Source organism: Solea senegalensis, linkage group LG6, assembly GCF_019176455.1.
Source record: "Solea senegalensis isolate Sse05_10M linkage group LG6, IFAPA_SoseM_1, whole genome shotgun sequence".
NCBI lineage: Eukaryota > Metazoa > Chordata > Actinopteri > Pleuronectiformes > Soleidae > Solea > Solea senegalensis.
The window spans coordinates 10,032,710-10,053,383 of NC_058026.1; the positions used below are offsets into that span (position 1 = coordinate 10,032,710).

General features: G+C 39.7%; 1 protein-coding gene across 1 annotated transcript; it reads right to left on the bottom strand.

The window, feature by feature from the left end:
- Nucleotides 1–3,615: 3,615 nt before the first annotated feature.
- Nucleotides 3,616–8,177, bottom strand: LOC122770955 (serine/threonine-protein kinase PAK 3-like). The gene is made up of 2 exons (XM_044028190.1): nucleotides 6,895–8,177; nucleotides 3,616–3,742 (listed from the first exon to the last, which is right to left on the bottom strand). Exons 1-2 carry the CDS (start codon nucleotides 8,175–8,177, stop codon nucleotides 3,616–3,618), a joined length of 1,410 nt encoding a protein of 469 aa, XP_043884125.1.
- Nucleotides 8,178–20,674: the final 12,497 nt, after the last annotated feature.

The following is a 20,674-nucleotide window of genomic DNA, read 5'->3' on the forward strand; positions in this document are numbered from 1 at the left end:
TTTGACATTAGTTAAGTGTCAGGGGTAGACCCACACTAGCTTGAGGGTCAGGCTGATCCTCCACTTCCCACCCTGGGTATATTAGATTTAAATATTAGCATACTTGTAAACATTGAGGGCTTTTTGTATTGTCAGAGGAGTACTGAGCAGTGTGTTAGTCAGGGTCTACCAACCCAAAACTCTCACCCCGGGCTCTGAGTTCTCAAAGATAAAAGCATGCTGAGCAGCTTTTCCCCTGACTAACACTTTCAGTAAGTCTTTTCTGTCTGCCTCGTGGCTTTTCTTACTGCAGCGTAACCTTGGTGACCCCTGATTTGACTTATTACTTCCAGTACAATGCAAGACTGCTATTCCTCAATTATCTTTCTCCTTAATGGAGCATACATCTCACAAATCGCAAGCCAAAATTCAAATTACTCTCTTTCCTCCAGCAAAAGTTCCTGCTGTCTCACTTGTGCAGTTGCTTTGAAAAAAAACAACAAAAAACCATGCGTTTTCCTCATATGTCAGAGGCAGCATTGTAATTAGAATGAAAATGCAGGCAGACCTGCATCATACAGAGAATTGTCAGAAGGGAAAACGCCACGGTCAATTATTTTTCAGTTAACATCCCAGTTTTTGTTTCAACTGTACATAAATCTACCTGATTTTAAGCTTCATTGCGGGTAAATGATCTTGATTTAGGATCTCACCGTCTCACTGTGATTGGCTCTGCAAGATAGAGTTAACAAATGTTACTTTATGGAAATGTTAAAATTTGGCACATAGTGAATATGGATCAGTGGTCACAGTGGTGGGAAAAAAACCCATAATGCAGATAAACAACTCTAAATTTAGAAGCACAAGTTTCTCGTTCACACCCTGAGAATACTCTGTTTCATATGCAGAGTTCCATATGGCTTCAGAATACTCATGTGGCTGCAAGATTAATTTGAGCAACATAAATGAAAAAAAAACACACACAGCATCATTATCATTAGTACTCCATCTCACCATCCTCATATTGTCACTCCTCTCTTTAATATTTTGTTGTCACATCCCTTTGTCTCTGAGGAGCTCATTCAGCAAAACCGTGGATTTAATTAAAATCCTTTCTCTCTTTTGCCCACACTCTGTCCCCCTGAAATGTTGGACAGCAGAAAAGACAGATAAACAAAACAAAAAGGTATCCTGCAGCACCATGTGATAGTGGTTGATGTGGGTAGGCAGAAATCAAATGAAAAGGTCACACAATTTCCATAACTTTTGTCTAATTTTCTTGTCATTTCTACTTAGTTTTTACTAAGATAACATACTCCATCCATCCTCCATTATCTACCACTTTATCCTCCACCGGAGGGTCACGGGGGGCTGTGCCAATCTCAGCTGTCATAGGGCGATAGCCGGGTACACCCTGGACAGTTTGCCAGTCCATAGCAGGGCCACACATAGAGACAAACAACCATTCATTCTCACATTCACACCTATGGTCAATTTAGAGTGACCAATTTACCTAATCCCCATTGCATATACCAGGGTTGCTGTTAAATGCTATTCAGGAGCTCCAGTGTAAGAAAGAGCTTTAGTATGTTGGTCATACATATGACATGTACATTGATTTGGCAATATCATGGCCATTTACTTGTATTGCTTCCTAGTCTCAGCCAGGTTAAACATCAACTTTATATAAAGAGAAACAAAATGAACGCTACCAAAAATTAAGCTAAAACATTTTGAGTGACCCATGGTGGTTTGTTGCAGTATATAGGCCATACGGTTTGCTGGCCTGTTGATATAATAGATGGGACAAACATTTCAGTTCATTCTTATCACACTGATGTATGTCAGACTCTACACTTTCCCTGGTAAGTTTAGCTTTTAAAAAGTTATTTGATGCCATACAACTGTGATAAAATGCAATGATTGATAGTAGAAATGGACTCTCATTTGGTAAAGCTCATGCATCAGTGGGTCTTGATACTTGGAAATCCATAATTTCTCCTGCACAGAATTTGGCACAAGATGGTAGCACCTGCATGCACAATATTTCTTTCTACTTTCATTTCTGTACAATTGGCAGAAGTGGACATGCATTGCTCAATTTTGGCAGCATTCATTGTTCAACCACACACAATCTTTGTTTTCTGCTTGTAAGGTAAAGACATAACATTTTTGATAGGGAAAGGCATTTGTTTTGTGGACACATGATTAATAGATGTGGCTGAAACCTGTTTTGAAATGTGACTTGTCTTGTCCCAAGGCCCGAGATAGCTGCTTAAACTGTTGTCTTGACAACAGCGAACGGAAATTAAGTTCATTGCATCCTTTATGGAGTGAGTCTCAAGTGCGTCCTGTTTAAGTGACCTTTAAAAGCCATTATCCTTCTCGGAAAATGTTGTCAACTCTGACTAAATCTGTACAGTAATTGAATTCTCTACTTCTGGGAGATTGGCCAAAAATTAGGATACCGCATCTTAATTACTGGTGTTATTTTTGGACGTGTTCATCTGTTACTGTACATGTGTGGAACCTTTGCTTCACTTTTCTGAACACTGAAACCTACGAGCAACTTCAATACCTCGACACCCAGAAAACCACACACACACACACACGCTGGTTTTGCATTCTTTGGATGGACACTTACCCTAACCTTAACCATCACAACTACATACCTAAACCTAATTGTAACCCTTACCAGTTAATGCCAAACCCTAACCTAACCACAATTTAAATCTTAAACTTAACCAGGTCCTCAGAAATTAGGTTCTGCCTCATTAGGACCAAGTTTTGGTCTACATGAGGACTACTGGTCCTTTGCTTTGTCTCTGTCCTTTTCACCCTCTGTTCCCTATTTCCACCAAACAGAATCATATATACTGTATATAAACACATATCTATATAGCCAGAATATGTGATTCCACTTATTTTGCAAGTGTTGCTGGTAATGTATATGATGTGACAGAGGTGAGTTGTGGAGCCACAGCACAAGGTCCTACTATTTGTTTATTGTTTAATGTTTCTTAAGAAAAAGAGTTCATGAATTCAGGTCAGTGTGATCACTGAATGCATTTTGTGTGAAAGCAATGACAAGTGATTCACCCTTTGCTCCTCATACACCTATTTTTTCCTGAGTGTGTGACAATGCTGGTTAGCGATTGAAAAAAAAACAAAAAACTACAAAGATCCAGTGTGCATGAGGAAACATCAATATATATTTTATGTTGCATGTAGAAAAACCAATGGTAGATTTCAGTTGTTATTTCAACTCAAGAGGTCGTTCATTGATCCATTAAAAACTGGAGAAGCTACAGAAGCGGTGTTTTGGCGACACAAGTTACACACTGCAGCTTTAAGGACTTGCTACAACCTTTTAGGTGTTTTTTAAAGAGAGTAACACAAATCAAGAGCTGAAACGAGCCATGATTTCAATAAAGTGAAGGTTTTATTTGTAAACAACCAAAAGAACACCTCTGTGGGGGAGGACAGGACTAAAGTGAGGTGCCAAAGAAAACAAAACACACACCAAAACAAATTGAAGCCCAGCCCTCACTACCCACGAATCAAGACAAACTAAAAAGAAAACTGTCTAGCTCTACTCAAAAACAGAGAGAGAAAGCGCTCCTCTTCAGGCCTTCCTTATATAATCAACTCCAGGAGATTGAGTGCCTGCCTCAACGAGCAGGAACCAATCAGCTCTCTCTCCACCAGCTCAGGTGGAAACCAATCATCATCAGCATATTCCAGGAAACCTAGGTGAGGGAGACTGGCAGAGAGAGAAGGGGAGAAAGGAACAGAGAGAAACTCCATGTGCCCTACCTGGCACATAACAGGATTCAAAGAACATGCATTGGGCACCTGAAACTTTATCCATGGGTCTATCCAGTCCAGTCCAACTAATAGTTCTTCAGTGCGTCTATTTATGAAGTGCAAGAACATTAGCTCCCACCTTTGAGCTAAAAGACTGTGACTGTAAATGTATTATCATTAAATGTCTTTGTAAGTCTCATTTTTTAGAACCTAAAGTGGAGTTGAACATTTGTGAAGGAAAGATGAATAGATCCATGTTATTGCTCATGTTCATTTTTGGCTGTAGCACAAGTTTATAAAGAGAGGTAGCACCAGGTCTACCGTTTAATGTGAAGCATATTAATTTGGTTTTGTGCAGTAGTGGGAGATTAGTTTTTATTAAGTTAATATTATGGAAATGTCAGCATATTGTGTTTATATCATAAAATAGCCTAGTGCACCTTTTTTTTTTTTCAAAAAAATCTGTGCATCAGCCATGACAAATCCAAGAAACGTCCATAACATCTGTCAGCATGAGTTGATCCAAGCTTGTAATAATTTGCAAATCGTGTAATTTTGATTTACAAACAATATTTCATGTTTTATTGCTGCTGCTGATTTGGAGGTTCTGTTGGTGCATACAAACTTGAATTTCTGTCATCAAGTTTAACTGTCATGAAATGATCTTATGTGCTTTCCAGTTGCTGGTTTTACAGGAGCAAAAGTGTTATTGGTTATACAGTGCACTTTCATTTTCTGATTCAACATAAAAAATCATGGACAGGTCCAGTGGGGACAGTATGGACATTTAAATTGCAACAACTGCATCAGGCTCCAAAAGTGAGGAGTGCTGGAAACACATTTGTGTTGTGACTGTGGATGGTGTGATGTGTTTCACCTGTTAACCATTGGGTGGCAACACAGAACCAGATACCAATCCTTAGCATCTTATGACTGTGTTCATTCAAACTCCCATTGACTTCCTCCTCTCTTATTCCCCACTTGACATCTGATCAAATTTCAGTAAAACAAACTGTAATCTGATGTACTTCCATGTACAACACCAGCATTATGACGATGTAGTCCTGGCTTAAAGTCTTTTGGACAGGATTTAATAATTGACTAAAAATGTGTAAAATACATTTTGTAAAAAGGGTCTAATGTGAACAGGTCATAGGTCAAAGTTTGGAGTTCAGGTATGTGGAGTCTGCCTAACTGTTTAACAACTAATGTTTGTTTCTCTTTATTTTAATTGGACTTTTTCTGAAACTTGGGATTTAGAAACTATTCTCGGGTAGAGGGGTGCAGCTTGGTGGAAGCTGCAAGGTCCAGTGTTTTGGAGAGATGCAGAAGCAACCTATCATTGTCAAGTGATCCACTTGACAATGATAGGTTGCGTCAGATATTGTACAAGTTCTTCAGAGGGAAGTCTGAAGAAAGGGGCTTAGACTTTCAAAATGTAGCCTGCTCTAACTGTTTTTCCAGGATCTCCAACCCTTCCTTTAATTAGAAGCAAATGTTAAACTTCAAGAGATGTGAAAGCAATAGGAAACTTGACATGTGAATATTTTGTTTATTTATTTTGGGTATTATTAACTTTGAGGAAATTTAAGTTGTCAGAGTGCAGGTAATCGCACATTAAACTAAACCCAGGCCCCACCCCCAGTGCTACTACACCTAGCAAATTAGCTAATATCATGTAGCTACATTGGACAGGCGTTACAATTAAATAACAAAATATAAACAAAAATATTTGAAAGAAAAGTATTTCAGCTGTGACAGGTCAGCTTTGAAAAGCCACATCCATTTGAAAACACCCAAGACACAGCAACCAAAAACAACATTTTATCAAGCACATGTGGATGCTTTGTCTCTGGTGTTTTGTCTCTGGTCTGTTAACATGGGTGCTGAAATGAAAAGTAAGATTTTCTGCATTGCAGACGCTCTGCCAATGCATCCAGTCTGGTCCTGGTGCCAGCTTTGCTGTTTTACAGCCAGGCCAAGTGGTTCTCATGTGGTTAAGAGTCATTGCAAGTCCTCTTGCTCAGAGTTGAGATTCACTTTTCATATTTGTATGTAAATCCATCATGATGATAATCTGACTCTGGCCTGAAGATGAAGTTCTAAAAAAAAGGTCTAAACAAGTCACATTTTTTCCTGCACGGGCAAATCTTGTGTGCCAGTGCCAATATTGGAATACATTGTTGATCTTGTAGAATAACACTATAGTTAGTTTGTAAATGTCCCTTGAAGGTTCTCCAAACTACATCAACTAATGTTGGTTGTCAGCTATTTGAGGATGACAGGGATTACCACCAAATGTTAACAGCTAACATCTACTCATGGTCATGGTCAATATCTGGCAGACAACTGATGTCATCATCCGATGTGTGCCTTATAGCTTTATTAGGTGTTTCAAGCTTTGTTTCACAAGGCATTTCTGCTAAGGCAACCTCTCCACATGCTTGGGATTGTGTCTGGGTTTGTGGGCTGTTGGAAGTGGCTTGTGGGTTGGCATTGTGGGGAGTAGGAATCAGGATGGTGTTACACCATGGCAAAGGGCCAGGCCAGAGTCTGTGAAACCTATTCAACCAAATACGTTCTCGCTCACGCACACAACATTGGCATACACAGTGAAAGGTAGCATCCATAACAGGATGACCACAGTCGTGACACTGGGTTTGTGGAGGGAAAAGTTGTTGGGATGGGATCGTGGGAAGGATGCGCTGGAAAGGGTTTGGGGGCTGGTTTGGCATTGTGAGGAGAAGGGGTTGGAACTGGGTTGACGGGTGTGGGTGTTGGGTTGGGATTGTAGGCTGAGAGTGTTGGTTTGACATTGAAGGGAGTAGGAGTTGGAATGGGGTTGTAGGTTGTGGGTGTTGGAGGGGGATCATTGGGTTAGGGGGTGGGAGAGGAGTTGGATGGGGGGAATTATGATTGAACCAGGCATGCTGCTGTATTTGCTTCAGAATGGCACGATCTTCAGGGTTTAAAGCCAGACACATGTTCAATAAATCCTGACAGGGTTGTGACAGCTCACTGCTGATTCTACATTTGTTGCTGATGAACCCTTTGGTGTTAAACTGTGAGCATCCATGCAGCATTTCAAAAAGCAGCACACCCAGTTGCCAGACCGTGGTTGGGCCAGCCTCATATACCCCATGTGTTTCGAACTCCGGAGGGACATAGATTAAGGTTCCAAAGAAGGTGCGGTAACGGTAACGTCTTTTGCTCAAAATACAGCCACATCCAAAGTCAATGACTCGCACTCGAGGGACATTGGAGGTAGCTTGCAGAAGGATGTTTTCAGATTTGATGTCACGGTGGAAGATTTTTTCTGAGTCCATCTGTATGGCTGCATCCACCACCTGCTTCATGATGACCTTTGCCAAGGCTTCTTGCAATGGACCACTGATGTCCAAGTATCGTGATAGGTCCATAGACATGACTGGTCTCTCCATGACCAGAAGAACTTTGTCACCCAGATCATACCAATCGAGCAATGATACGGCTGTTGATTTGCCCACTGATTCTGGTTCACCTGCTGCTTTATGCATGAGGACCACCTCGAGGGGTATCTGGCATTTTCTTCCATTTATTACCATGGACCGTCTCTTAACATCTGCTTTATGGATGTGTTTGATTGCCACTGGTAATTGGTCAGAGATTCTTGTGCCAGCATAAACTAATCCAAAACCACCACCTCCAATCTTACCAAGCTGCTTGTATTTGGTATTGAAGTCAGCAGTTCTGGTTTTGCCTAAAAGGACAGTGCTGCTCCTCTCTTCTTGTTTGGGAGTAGAAAAATCACTGCCGCACTTGGATAGAAAACTATCATTACCCCTCTGCTTTTTACTGGGTCTCTCTCTTTCAGAGGAGGTGTTTCTCATCAGTGCTTCCAACAGTGGCATCTCAGTGGATTTGCTTGCACCCCTCTTCCTTTTTCTCGGTCTCTCTCTTTCAGAGGAGGTGTTTCTCATTGGTGCGTCCAACTTTGGCATCTCAGTATGTTTGCTTGCACCCCTCTTCCTTTTACATGGTCTCTCTTTTCCAGTGGAGGCGTTTTCCGTCAAAGCCTTGCCCAGTGGTGCCTCTGTGGGTTTGCTTGCACTCTGCCTTTTACTGGGTGACTCCTTGTTTGTGCAGGTCTTCCTTTTATTGGGTCTCAACCGCTCATTGGGTTTGCTTTTCCTTTCTGGATCTTTCTGAGCGGCCTGAGACGTGCCGCTGCTTACGACTGTAGAGGCTATTGTTTTATTTGGCTCAAATTGAATATCTGATGAAGTTGCCTTGTTGTTAAGATCAGATTGTGTCTCGCTTGACTGATGTGGTAGGGGTGACTGAGGTTTATTGGTTGGTTGGCTGGTGGTGGACTTTTGCATTACTGTCATCTTCTGGATTTTGTCCTCCATTTTCCTTTCCTGATTTGTTTTTGTCTTCTTTTTCTCCAAAATACAGACTAAGTTCAGATTTTTTTTCAGTGTTCTTCAAAATGTGTCCTTTGATGTGACAGCCAGAACACTATCAAAACAGAAAGCCGTATGAACAGGATAAAAAGTATGTCCCTTTAAGTTGTTAGTTGAAACACATGACATCACATGACACAATGTTATGACATCCAGCAGATACAGACCACAAGGATATTTGGAGGGAGTAGGAGAGCAGGCAACAGGAAAAGGAAGAGCAGAAAAGGCAGTAATGCAAAATATTGGATGCCAACTGCCATAAAACATCACCACCACAACATCATTGTTTTTCTGTCCACATGATAAATGTCCAACATTCACTCTCCTTTTTGGTCTTCACTGACCAACATTGTTCATTAGCTGATTGCTGTCAGTCTGCTGTTCATAGCTGGGCTGAACAAAATCATGATCCAATTTTGTTCATGCATGTTTATTTTTATCTGAACATTTGATTGAAGGAGGAATCTGGTGACAAATGCCGGGAAAATTGATTTATTGAGGTGAAAATTGCTTAATTGCCTAATATTATTTTAATAAAGGTATTTTAGTAAGGTTATGTTGGCCTATTTTATAACACTTTCGTTAATCCAAAGAGGGCCATGACAGGCAAAGTTATTATGAGTTCAATATCATTTGACCACAGAAATCAAATTTGTCAGGGCCATCCTTTTGTGGAGCCGACTGCAAAGCTATTTAGCCAGCTCAGTTGAGCAGCAGGGGAGGTAATGGCACTGAAACTTTCTGTGAGATGCAGTGTCAGCTTTCCACTTGGTCTATTAAGCATCTGTTGAACACCACGGACAGCTATCTGCAGTGAAAATAATAATTACTCAAACTGCTGGCAGTGTTAATTTCATAAGAAACTTATTATGTGCTTCTTTCTCAACACCTGCAACATAAATATCTTGGATGGAATTTCTTTTAAGGAGTAATCCAACATGAGATTTGCAACCAATCAAACCTGACAAGTAAAATGTTATTATTCAGACTCAAGTTCTACACGAAGAGGTGTTAGTGGGATTAATACATGGTAGTAAATAAGCCTAAACAAATGGAGTTTGCATGTTCTCTTCCTGTGTGTGTGTTTTCGCCAGGTTCTTAGTTTTTCTCCCACAATCTAAAAACAAAATTTAAGCACCCTAAATTGACAAAAGGTGTGAGTGTGAGAGTGAGAGTGGGATGTACCAGGATGTACCTCGCCTTTCGCCCTATTCCAGCTGGGATTGGCACCAGCGACCCTCATGTGGAGTATAAAGTGGCAGATGATGGATGGATGGATGGATAGATAGAAAACACAGGTCTTCTTGATAAAACATCTTTCCACATTCTCACTGTACCCGTGAAATCAATTAGATTCAGAGTCAAAATGATTTAATACTAAATAAATCAACAGAGCTGTGTGGTTTATCTTTTCTGAATAGCTTTATCAGGATTATTGTACTTTTTCAAATGTGGGGTTTTTGCATACCGTTTGTTGGAAACCTGCATTATGTCACTGCACATGTGTGTACTGTACATACTGTAGCCAACATGTATCCTGTACATTTACTTTTGCCATGATCTGTAACCACAAACATTTTTACAGTTGGCAACAAATTAGGGCTTGAGCACTGAATGGTGTGAGGACCCTAATGAAACAATTGTGTTTTTCTGTTTTTTTCTTTTTTTAAAGAAAAGAATTGAACTTTGGTCATCTGTCAATCGTGGAGAAAATGAACATGCTTTATCGGGCATGCAAATGGATGTGGCAGAATGAAATGGCCTCACCCCTAGCTGAAATTAATTAACGTGATCCTCCAAGGTTTAACAACAGCTTGCATTCATGATGTTGCATCACTGACATCTCTTGGAGTCTCATGTTCTTCTAATAATTTCCGGCAGGCTGAACTCTGAGAGGTGTAATGCGGCCCCCCCCCCCATCACAGTATGAAGCTCTCTAACAAAACACAGTTCCAAACTCTCGTTCCCTCCCACCCATGAAGTTCCCATGGGGCATGGAAGCTGTCCGTCATTGTCATACAACGATTTTGTGACTTTGATGACATCACTTTTCATCAAAGTCACTTTGACAGAGAGAAAGTGATGTCAGAAAACTGTATCTTATTCCGGTGCAGAATCCCAAAATGGGCAGTAATGGCTCGTCCAGTACAGTGCATGCATTGTGCATGCAGATGCATGCATCTTCTGATGTTGATCGAGCTGTTGCACCTATGTTGGCAGTGAGGGAGAGATGGTCATCCAGTGTCACACCCAGGTCATCTTATTCCGGTGCAGAATCCCAAAATGGGCAGTAATGGCTCGTCCAGTACAGTGCATGCATTGTATCAACATGCAGGCTGTGCATGCAGCCCAGATTTTGGAACTGCGTGTTAAGAGAGCAATGTGTGCGTGTGGGCAGCACATGCGTGGACTGAATTTCCACCCCACCAATAGGTGAAGTATTAAGCCCCACTCACCAAGCAGAAAAAACATTTCGACAACAGAAGTCGTCGCCAAGGATAGTCATCCGACTGCCCTACGGGGCTTTCAGCTGTGAGCTGAGACGTGTCCGAGGGAGCTATAGCATCATTCTCTTTTTCTATGGCAGGAGTACGTCCTATGCCCTGTGTCCAGACTTGTACCGCCACCCGATGGTGAAGTTGGACACTACAAGACCCTGACGTGCAAGGATACCAGAGTCCATGCAATACAATTGGCGCTGCATGTGCACAGAAGTATAATAGGGCCTTTAGTCCTTGGACATGTAGGCTCCACAAACACATTCATACCGCGCATAATATGTACATAGATATTGCATGCATTTTTCTCTTTTCACAAATAAGAACATTACAAGATAATCCTGGGATAAGTGGGTATTAGTTTAGTAGCTTCTGCAGTGTCCATAGCACATTACATTACATTACATGTCATTTGGCAGACGCTTTTATCCAAAGTGACTTACAGTAAGTGCATTTTAACATTTGGGTAAAAACAAGAGCTAGAAGTAAGTGCTTCAAGTAAGCCAAACTATAAAGTGCTAGTCATAAGTGCGATGTACAAGTAAGTGCTTTTTTTTTTGTCATTGTCGTCTTAGTTGAGGTAGAGTCAAAAGAAATGTGTTTTTAGCTTTCTTTGGTAAATTGAAGACCAGTCGAGCTGCTGCATTCTGGATGAACTGCTGAGGTCGTATGGCACACGCAGGGAGACCAGCCAGGAGGGAGTTGCTGTAGTCCAAGCGTAAGATGACAAGAGCCTGGACCAGAACCTGTGCCTCCTTCTGGGTTAGAAGAGGACGTATCTTCTGATGTTGATCGAGCTGTTGCACCTATGTTGGCAGTGAGGGAGAGATGGTCATCCAGTGTCACACCCAGGTTCCTTGCAGTATGAGAAGGAGCTACCACAGAGTTGTCCAGGGTGATGGTCAGATCTGTGGTGGGAGAGCCCTTTCCTGGGAGAAAAAGAAACTCGGTTGAATTGAGTTTCAGGTGATGGTCAGACATCCACTGAGAGATGTTGGCCAGACAAGTAATGTTTAATTTATTAAAAATCTGGGAGCTAAACTCTTTTTAAAAAATTGGAACTGCAGTGCATATTTAATGTCAGTGTGTTTACAGTATTCATGTGCAGTGTTTATGTGCACCTGTGTATGCGTGAGGAGATGTTCTGTTACTTCGTCTCTGCAGGGTGCTTCAACAGCCTTTGTTTTCCTCACCAACCACTGAGGCTAATCATGAAAATTACCTCTGTGTGCGTTGTTGATGCTGCTGGTGTCTAGCGAGGGACAAATGCAATGTTTTCAATTAGAAAAAGACTTGTTTGTGTTTGGCAAGTCATTATGGTTCAGGTATATATCCAGGGAATTAATGTAAGTATACATAAGCCTTTGGGTGAACTGCAAAGAGCAAATACAGATACGGAAATATAAAATGTCCGTATAATCTGTAATACGTGGGTTGTCAAAAGTTTATTACATTTTCCATCCGGCATCCCAAATGGTTATTAAACCAACATGGAGAGTGAAACGCCCCACAAAGATCTCCTCCTGTTTTTGTTTGCAAATGTATTGCCAGCATATGCAAGCTTGCATACATATACATATAAATTGATGCTTTAGTGTGTTTGTATTAATTTACATATGCATTATTAATAAACATGTCTATGCAAGTATATAAAAGGTGGAGTTGTGTTTCATTTTCTGTTGATGAGCGCTGTGCTAATTATTTCCACTGACTGAAATTTGTAATCAAGTCAATGGACTGCGATTAAAGGGAACTTCAACTAAATTAGAATGAGTTGAGTTGAGCAAACACATAAACATACAAAGCAAATCAGTTCAAATGTATACTGAGTAAATTGTACTGCGTTATGTATTTAAAAGGATGGAAGATGTCATGTAATGTAAATACAAATATAAAAAGCACATGTTTCTCTTCTGACTTTTTCACACCACAGGAGAAAATTGTTGTGCCACATTCTCTGCTCTCAAACACTGTGTGTCTGCTGGAGGAGCAGAACACACACACACACACACACACACAAGCAGCTGAACCTTGATGTTCTTCCGTGTTTTTACAGAATATAAACGTAAACATTCCAATATTGAATCACATGTTTAACAAACATGTAGAGAAGCAACATTTCCCCATTACAGTTCAATGGGATATAATGTACACAAACACAGAGCTGGTGTCTTTTTCCTCATCTTCTTTTCTGTCAGTGGTACCTGCAGCCTCACAGCAGGGGTGTGTTCTCCTGCTCTTTTTCTCGTCTTTATTTTCTCACCTCAGGAATTTTAGATGAAGTGAAAGACCTTCTCTGTGTGTCTTTGCATCGAGTTGAGTCACATTTTCAGGACAAAGACATCTCGGCTATACAGTAGCTACTGTAGCAAACCAAAGGCAGTAGTGTAGGAGCAGGTGTGTACACCAGTCAGAACATCTTTATTTATGTATATATATATATATACATATATATATATACTGAACTGTACACAAAAAACACTACATTAATAAGAGTAAAATGTAACTTCTTCTTCTGGGTAAGCAGGGAGAGCTGTGAGAAATGTAGACGTCTTGAAAATGGAAATGTCTTCATTAAATTCTCATTTGGGTGTTTCATTCATTCTGTCTGCCTCTCTTCATAGCATTAAGTGAGTCTCTGGATCTCCAGTTTCAGAACTTTCTGTGTTTTATCATCATTTTATATTTATAATGTTTGTTTATATGTCTATTTACAGTATATACTTTTTTTTAATATTTCTTTTGTATACTTTATTGTTGGTATTTTTTGAGTGGACAGCAAAGTGAAACGTGTTTCTTTGCTGTGCATATGACAATAAACACTTTGAATCTTTGCATGTTGAATCTCTTGAATCTTTAACTGTGTGACTGTAACCAAATAAAGCGATGATCTTGTAGATGCACAGAGTGGGGAGGGGTCATTCTCCCTATTAAACATCTACGGGTGAATGAGAATCTGTTTATAAAGCACTAATGTCAAAATACATACATCATTTGACTATTTTAAAATACATTGAGTGTTTGGGTCTCTTGAAGGTGGAGCATTATGTAATGTCTCCTTTCTTTTTACTGACCTTTGTTGTACATTCCTTTTTTTTTGCTCATTGACTCAAAAAGTGCTGAACTCATTCCATCTGGTCTCTGCATCACCAATTCAGTTTTATCTTTTCTGCTTCAGGCAGCTGAAATGCAACTGTGTTAGATAACCCCCACACTCTTTCATCGACAGATCATGTGGAACAGACAAGGGCTGAGTCTAGAGAAAGTTATTAGGGCCCGAACACCAAGAGGTGTGAAATAGAGTGTGACTCTGGCCACATTTTTCTGTCTCAACCTAACTGAGCCCCAGAGAATACTGACAGATCCCAACCCAAACCGGACAGTTAGAGTAAGCTGAAGTGTACTCTGACTGTCACGGACGTTGAGGTTTTTATTTACGGTTATGGCAACTGACGAAAGTCATATTTACATCCAGGAAGAAGCGACTGCTAACGCCATGAACACAAGAGTTATCACCAGCATCTAGAACGTTATCACAACATTTCAAAGTCACCGTTAATGACCACTTAATTAACTCTTGTTGAACTCTAATCTCTGATAACTGATAACATAATCCAACCACAGTGGTTTATTTTGAGTTGTTGTGGAGGGAAACAATAGCATCCAGTGTGGATGGTTTCACTAGCCTGTGTGTTGTGTTCAGTGTGCCGTTATAGTACGTGTTATACAGTACATCTATATATTAAAGGTAAGGTTGGAGACCCTGAAAAAACTTTTAGAGCAGGTGTTTTTACAGGCCTGTCCGCTCCACAGCTGACTGACATTTATCATTTTTGTGACAATTACTTCATTCATTGTTTTTTGAAGAGGATTTTAGACAGAAAATGATCTCCCTCCCTCCCTTTAAATGTTGACACTGTTATGTTGCAATTAAAATGCCATTTGAATTCACCATTTTTTAATCTAGGTTTCACGAGAAAACTTGAAATGATCATGTTAATTGATCGGACCAAACCCGACCAAACCCGACCTGGATTTATTTTTCCAAACCTGGCTCGTCCGTACAGCGGCCGCCCAGAGTGTCCATGCTCTCGTGTGAGAGCCCTCTTGCTTTGCTGGATGTTCTTTTATCTTCTGAGGAAAATCTGACTTCTCATGCATAAAAAATAAAGTAAACTGGAAACATAGGTCCAGTGCCAGTGTGTGAGAGAGAGGGCTAAACATGCTTACACACAGTCCTACATAGTTCTTTTCCTCCTGTCTTTCAAGCTCACACACACTCTTATGGCCTAGTTTCAAACTGCTGAATTAAGGACTTTAGTGACTTATACAGTTCCTTTGTATTTTCTGAGAGACAGCTGTGGGAGAGCAGACAATAATTCCTCATACCACCCCAAAACTCACACACAAGCCACACAAATATCTACATCTGCTGTTTCAGTGTGACACTCTCAGCCTGTTAGTTAGAAAAAGAGAAAAAAGAACGTGATCAAACCTGTTTTTAACCTTGTTGAAGTCAAACCAGGCGGCTCTAATTTGGCTTCACGCTCTCCAAATGATCACAGAACGTTAGAAGAATCATTTATTTGTTGCATTTCCATCTAATTTTTACATTGAATCTCAGTGGGGATTCAGGGATTACGGCACTTTTGTAATTACATAGAATGGGATCTAACAAGCATCTGAAAGATACAAGACCCTTTTGACCCATGTATAAAAACTTCTTAGGGGGTGAAAATGATTGCATTTTTTTAATCTGCTCAGCTTCCAGTGAGTACAAAGACTGAGGTGAAGGTGGCAGAGCTGTTTTTAAAAGTGGAAGTGGATTTAGAAAATAATGGATGCTATTTCTCATGCATCATTTCAAGAATGGCCTGAAGGGTTCATGATATCAGATAAGGTTGCGCTGAATCTGAAACACCTTTAAATGCACAGTGAGGGTAAATCAACTGAATCTGTGTATGTACTTGTGATGTGTGCGGTTTATCAGATCTAAAAAGAACAAGCATCTTAAAGATAAAGCTGAGCTCATTACTGTAATTGAGAACATGGCACCTCAGTGACCGTCAGGAAGGCTCCAGATCTCTCAGTTGCTCATGTTGTTTCTGTATGTTGTGAAATGCATTGTATCATAATACTTTGCCCCTCTCTTCCTGCTTTGTAGGGGTTTTTTTGGAGGTGCACTTGAAGATAGAGCACACTTAGTCATTATTTCTTTGAAAATGAGCTCATACAGGTTGGGTTATAGAGAGTAGCTATTCTCCAAGTGTTGTTTCCTTGACTCACACTGATGTACTTCAAAGATCAGTGTGTTGAATTCAGAGGGGATCTATCAACAGAATACAATATTAAACATTTTCAATAATTCATCACATGAAAATGAAGAAGCACTGTGTTTTCATTACCTTAGAAATGAGAGTGAGTCCTTTATCATGTTGTCCTACCATGTTTGTTCAGTGGGTTGCAATATACAAAGTCACCTGATCCCACTAAATCCTACCATTCATCCAAATAGCGATTACTGATGCCATTCAAATAAATACATTTAAATTAATTTGTATAGTGCCAATCACAACATACATTATGTCAAGGCTCTGTACATAGACAACATTATTGAGAGCAGAGAAACCCAACAATTCACACAATCAGCAAGCACTGGGCGTCAGTGTAGAGAAAAAAACAGAAGAAGAAATCTCTGACAGAACAACTGTATGAAGTTATACGTTTAAGACAAGACAGTTCTGAGTCAGTGATGACGTGTTTATAGAACTACAATGTCATTTATACAATAGCAGCAGAGAACTTTAATTATAGCATAATAATAATAATGGTGATGATGATAGGAATGCTAATAACAATAATAGCTTTGAAAATGGATCTGGATCCTGCAACCTGCAAGATGAGGACGCAGAGAGAGAGAAAGTGAGAGAGAGGGGAGGACAGGAAGGAAAGAGTGTGAGAGAGTGAGAGCTAGATGCTAAGAAACATGTCAATTTGTTTAATTATCAGATACAAATTAGATGGAACAAAATATTAGATTATATGGAAAAGTTGTTATCTTAACTTTATTTTATATATTGCCCTAATTGAAGTATCTTTTTTTTTTTACAGGTTATTTTACACTGTTTGAATTGTTATTATAACTTGTGATGAAGGAACAACATTCAGGGCTACCACATTTACATGTGACATGATTTTAATTTTATTTATCAACACGTCAAATATAAAATTCAACAAGGTAAGGATGTGATTTTTTTCAGTCATGTTACAACCAAGCAGCAATACTTTTTTATTTTTCCTGTGTTTCATGCATTTGGTCTTTGAAAGAGGGCAGACAGCAGCCGCCGACATTCTCAGCCTTTCAAATGACACGCTGTGTAAACCTGGAGAAGCGGAGCCATCAAAGACTGTGACGGATTACAGGAACTGGTTTTCAGTGATGGATTTGAATCAGGATTTGTTGGGACACATTGTACAGTGCACACACTCTCTCTCTCTCACACACACACACTGAGGATGACATTGGCTGTTTCAGCTCTTTTCTCCAGCTGTGCTTTTTCAAAAGAAAGAAACAACACAATAATCTCTGCCTGCATAGCCACACAAACATGCGCACCTGCACACTCACACGTGTGTTTGACTGTCTCCGGTGTCCAATCTCTCGCCATCAGGTCGTAATATCAGTTCCCAGTTTAGGGAACACAACTGTCAACATCACAATAAAAGCCCCCTTCTGTCTTTTTGATTTGTTTGTATTCTGCCTGAGCACATTATATAAGACTCTCTTGACATTTCCTTTCAGGCTCTGTCTTTTCATTCCCGCCTGCAGGTATTTCTGCAGGAGGCTCCTCAAACAAAGAACTACACTGAATGAAGAGAGAATAACCGCATCACAAAGCAGCTTTTGTTTTTTTTGTTTTTTTTTTTTGTTTTTTTTAAAAATAAGAAAAGACAACTGAAAGTGAAAGTCATGAAATAAAAAAAATAATAAAAAAGGTGCGGGAGAGGCTGACTTGCCGTACAGTATCTTGTCATCTCCACTGGAAAAGAAGGGAACAACCTCAAGAGTAAACTCTGTCGCTTAGGAAAGATGAATTACTCTCAGGTCTGTTCATGTTTAAAAATGTGCTTCCAGCTGAGCTTCGTTCCTTTTTTACATAATGTTTTGAACGTTATGATATGCATTGCTTTTTCACCATTCTTCTCGCTGTTAATGAATCACGAGCAAACTGCGGAATCAACAACACTTAAATCCTACTAACAAGTGTCACTTCCGTGTAGTCAAAGCCTGTGCTGTACATTGTTGTTTAGAAATTACAAGACTGCAAACACAACAATGACACTTCGTCAAGGTGAAGGTGACATGTTTCTTGTATATGTACATATATCTTATATACAAATATATATATATATATATATATGTCCTATTGTTACATAACTCACACTCACAATACTAGGCAGCACACTATGCTACCAAAGCACTTGTTGTAGGGGAGCATTTTCAACATTTTTGTTTCAGTTTATTGACATCCTTCACACCACACTGTTCAAACACAGAGCTGGCTCTCCTCTCTGTTCTCCTCTACTTCATTTTTCTCATCGCTAAGAATGAGCATACGAAAGGCAGTGGCGTCTTCACGCCATAATTCTTAATTTCACAGTTGTAATTTGTTTCACATGTTCTCAGACGCGTTTTTTCTAACACCACATAATGTGCGAAGAGCAGAATGTGCAATAACACACACTTTAAAAGATCGACACTGATGTAGGAGGACACGTCAATGCACATGTAGGTTTGACAACAATAATCCTATGGAGTTCAAAGTCAAAACAAATTGTTACAAGTAAAAGAAGTGATGCTGCGAAGTCCAGAAACCTTATTATACCTTCAGTAACACAAGTCAAAGCATGATCCTCAATCAAAAGCTTTGTGTTTACCAATACTGGTATCTTTGGGACGAGAAATACAGCAGGCAAACACATTTGCGACATATTTACTAAAAGATAGTAAATGCTTTGCACAAATGAAAGTCTGAATTTCCTTTCTTACCCGAGCCTCTGTAGTTGACAGTCATAAACGACTTCTCCGCAGATCTGTAGGTGCTGTTAGCAAGGCTGTCCTCTGGTTTAATATCAGATAGGGACACTACTTGAGTGGAGAATTACCAACTCTAATGATACTGCAGTGGCAAACTGTGGGAGACTCTGCATCACTCTCAGTAAGTGGGAGGAATGTTAACTTGGTGGTGCACGGCTCTGTCAGAGAGCTCCACTCTTATTTCCATCGGTAACCTCACTGAGGTGGCGTGGGAATCGCTTATTGTGAGTTACACTGTGTAATTACAAATGCAGAGTAACCAAAGCACACAAAAGGATGAGGCAATGCACTTAGTAGTCTTAGCCAAAGAACAAGACAAGTTAGTTTTAGTTGTTTAAAATATATATATACATACATACATATATATATATATATATATATATATATATATACACATATATATATTATAATCAATTATTTCAAATAAAATTAATTATGTAAAATTCATTAATTGCTTATCAGAACAAAGTTATTCCCATGTCTTTTTCTTTCTTCACTAATTTGGTTTATTATCTTAAGTGTATTATGAATGCTTGTCAGGAACCATGCAAGACATGCACGTGTAATGGAATACACATTCATTGTGTTTCTACATTCAAACTGTTCGTCCTTGTAAACGTACATGTTGCCTTTTAGTGTTTTTGTATTTATTCCAAACAGCATCTTTATTTCCTTATCTTCAAGGTCGTCACGGGCTTGTGTGTACTTGCATTTATATCTTTGTCCAAATGATGTAAAAACCTATCTTTGTAGGGATATTTTGACTTTGGGGCATTTTATCTGGTTCCCACATCTTTAAAGGGTTTTTTCAGTGTTGAGACCTGGTTTTAGGGTTAGGGTTGGAATTGGGTTTAGGTTAGGGGGTTAAGGGTTAGGATTAGGCACTTAGTTGTGATGGTTAAGATTCGGGTAAGGGGCTAGGGAATCCACTGTGGATTCCCACTGAGGACACAATGATGTGTCCTCACTAAGATATAAAAGCAAGTTTGTTTCTGTGTGTGTGAAGAGGTAATTAAACCAAAAATGATTACATTACATTGGGGAAGTTTTCTAGGGGATTCATATCTCTACAAAGGCATCGCTTGCACCTCCTCCAATCCTTTTTAATTTGACAGATATGTTTATCCATTTTGTGATAAATTGCACGCGGTGCAATCCGCCGCTCACACAAATGAAAACCGTAATTAAAATTGATGCGGCGAGTTTTGACAATCCACAAAGGCATCGTTATGCTTTTTTGCGCTACAAACAAAACTAATTCATATATTTGACAGAATGCGTAGGTGACCAGCATTTTCCCCAGGTGAGATCCATTACAAAAACATCATAGTTTCATCTTCATGCACAACCCCGAAGTACAAAGTTTAATACAGAACACTTGCTTTCCCTCTTGCATAAGCGATATACAGTATAGCCAAATAAAATGTAAAGGAAGTTGTCAATTTAAAATAATAGCAAAGGCCAAATCTTCTCTTGACCCCTGAAGATGTGATTTAAAGCCACAAGAGAAAATCTTTTCTGATATTATGTGAATAAGTGAATAAAGAATGGGACATGCCACAACTAAGATGTTTTCACTTGAAAAGAAAGCTGCCAGAAGAAAATCACCCTTTCTTTCATTGTCTGAATAGAGAGTTGAATAGTTTTGTTCTGAATGACATGCAGTTACTGTCAGGAGTGATAACAGTAATAATTCCCCATATAAGCCACTTTTCCACTAGCGCGGCACAACTCGACTTGACGCGGCGCGGTTATTTTGCGTTTCCATTGGCGATAGTACCTGGTACCTAGCACCTTTTTTAGTACCTGCTCTGATGAGGTTACAACTTAAAAATCCTAAAAAAGTG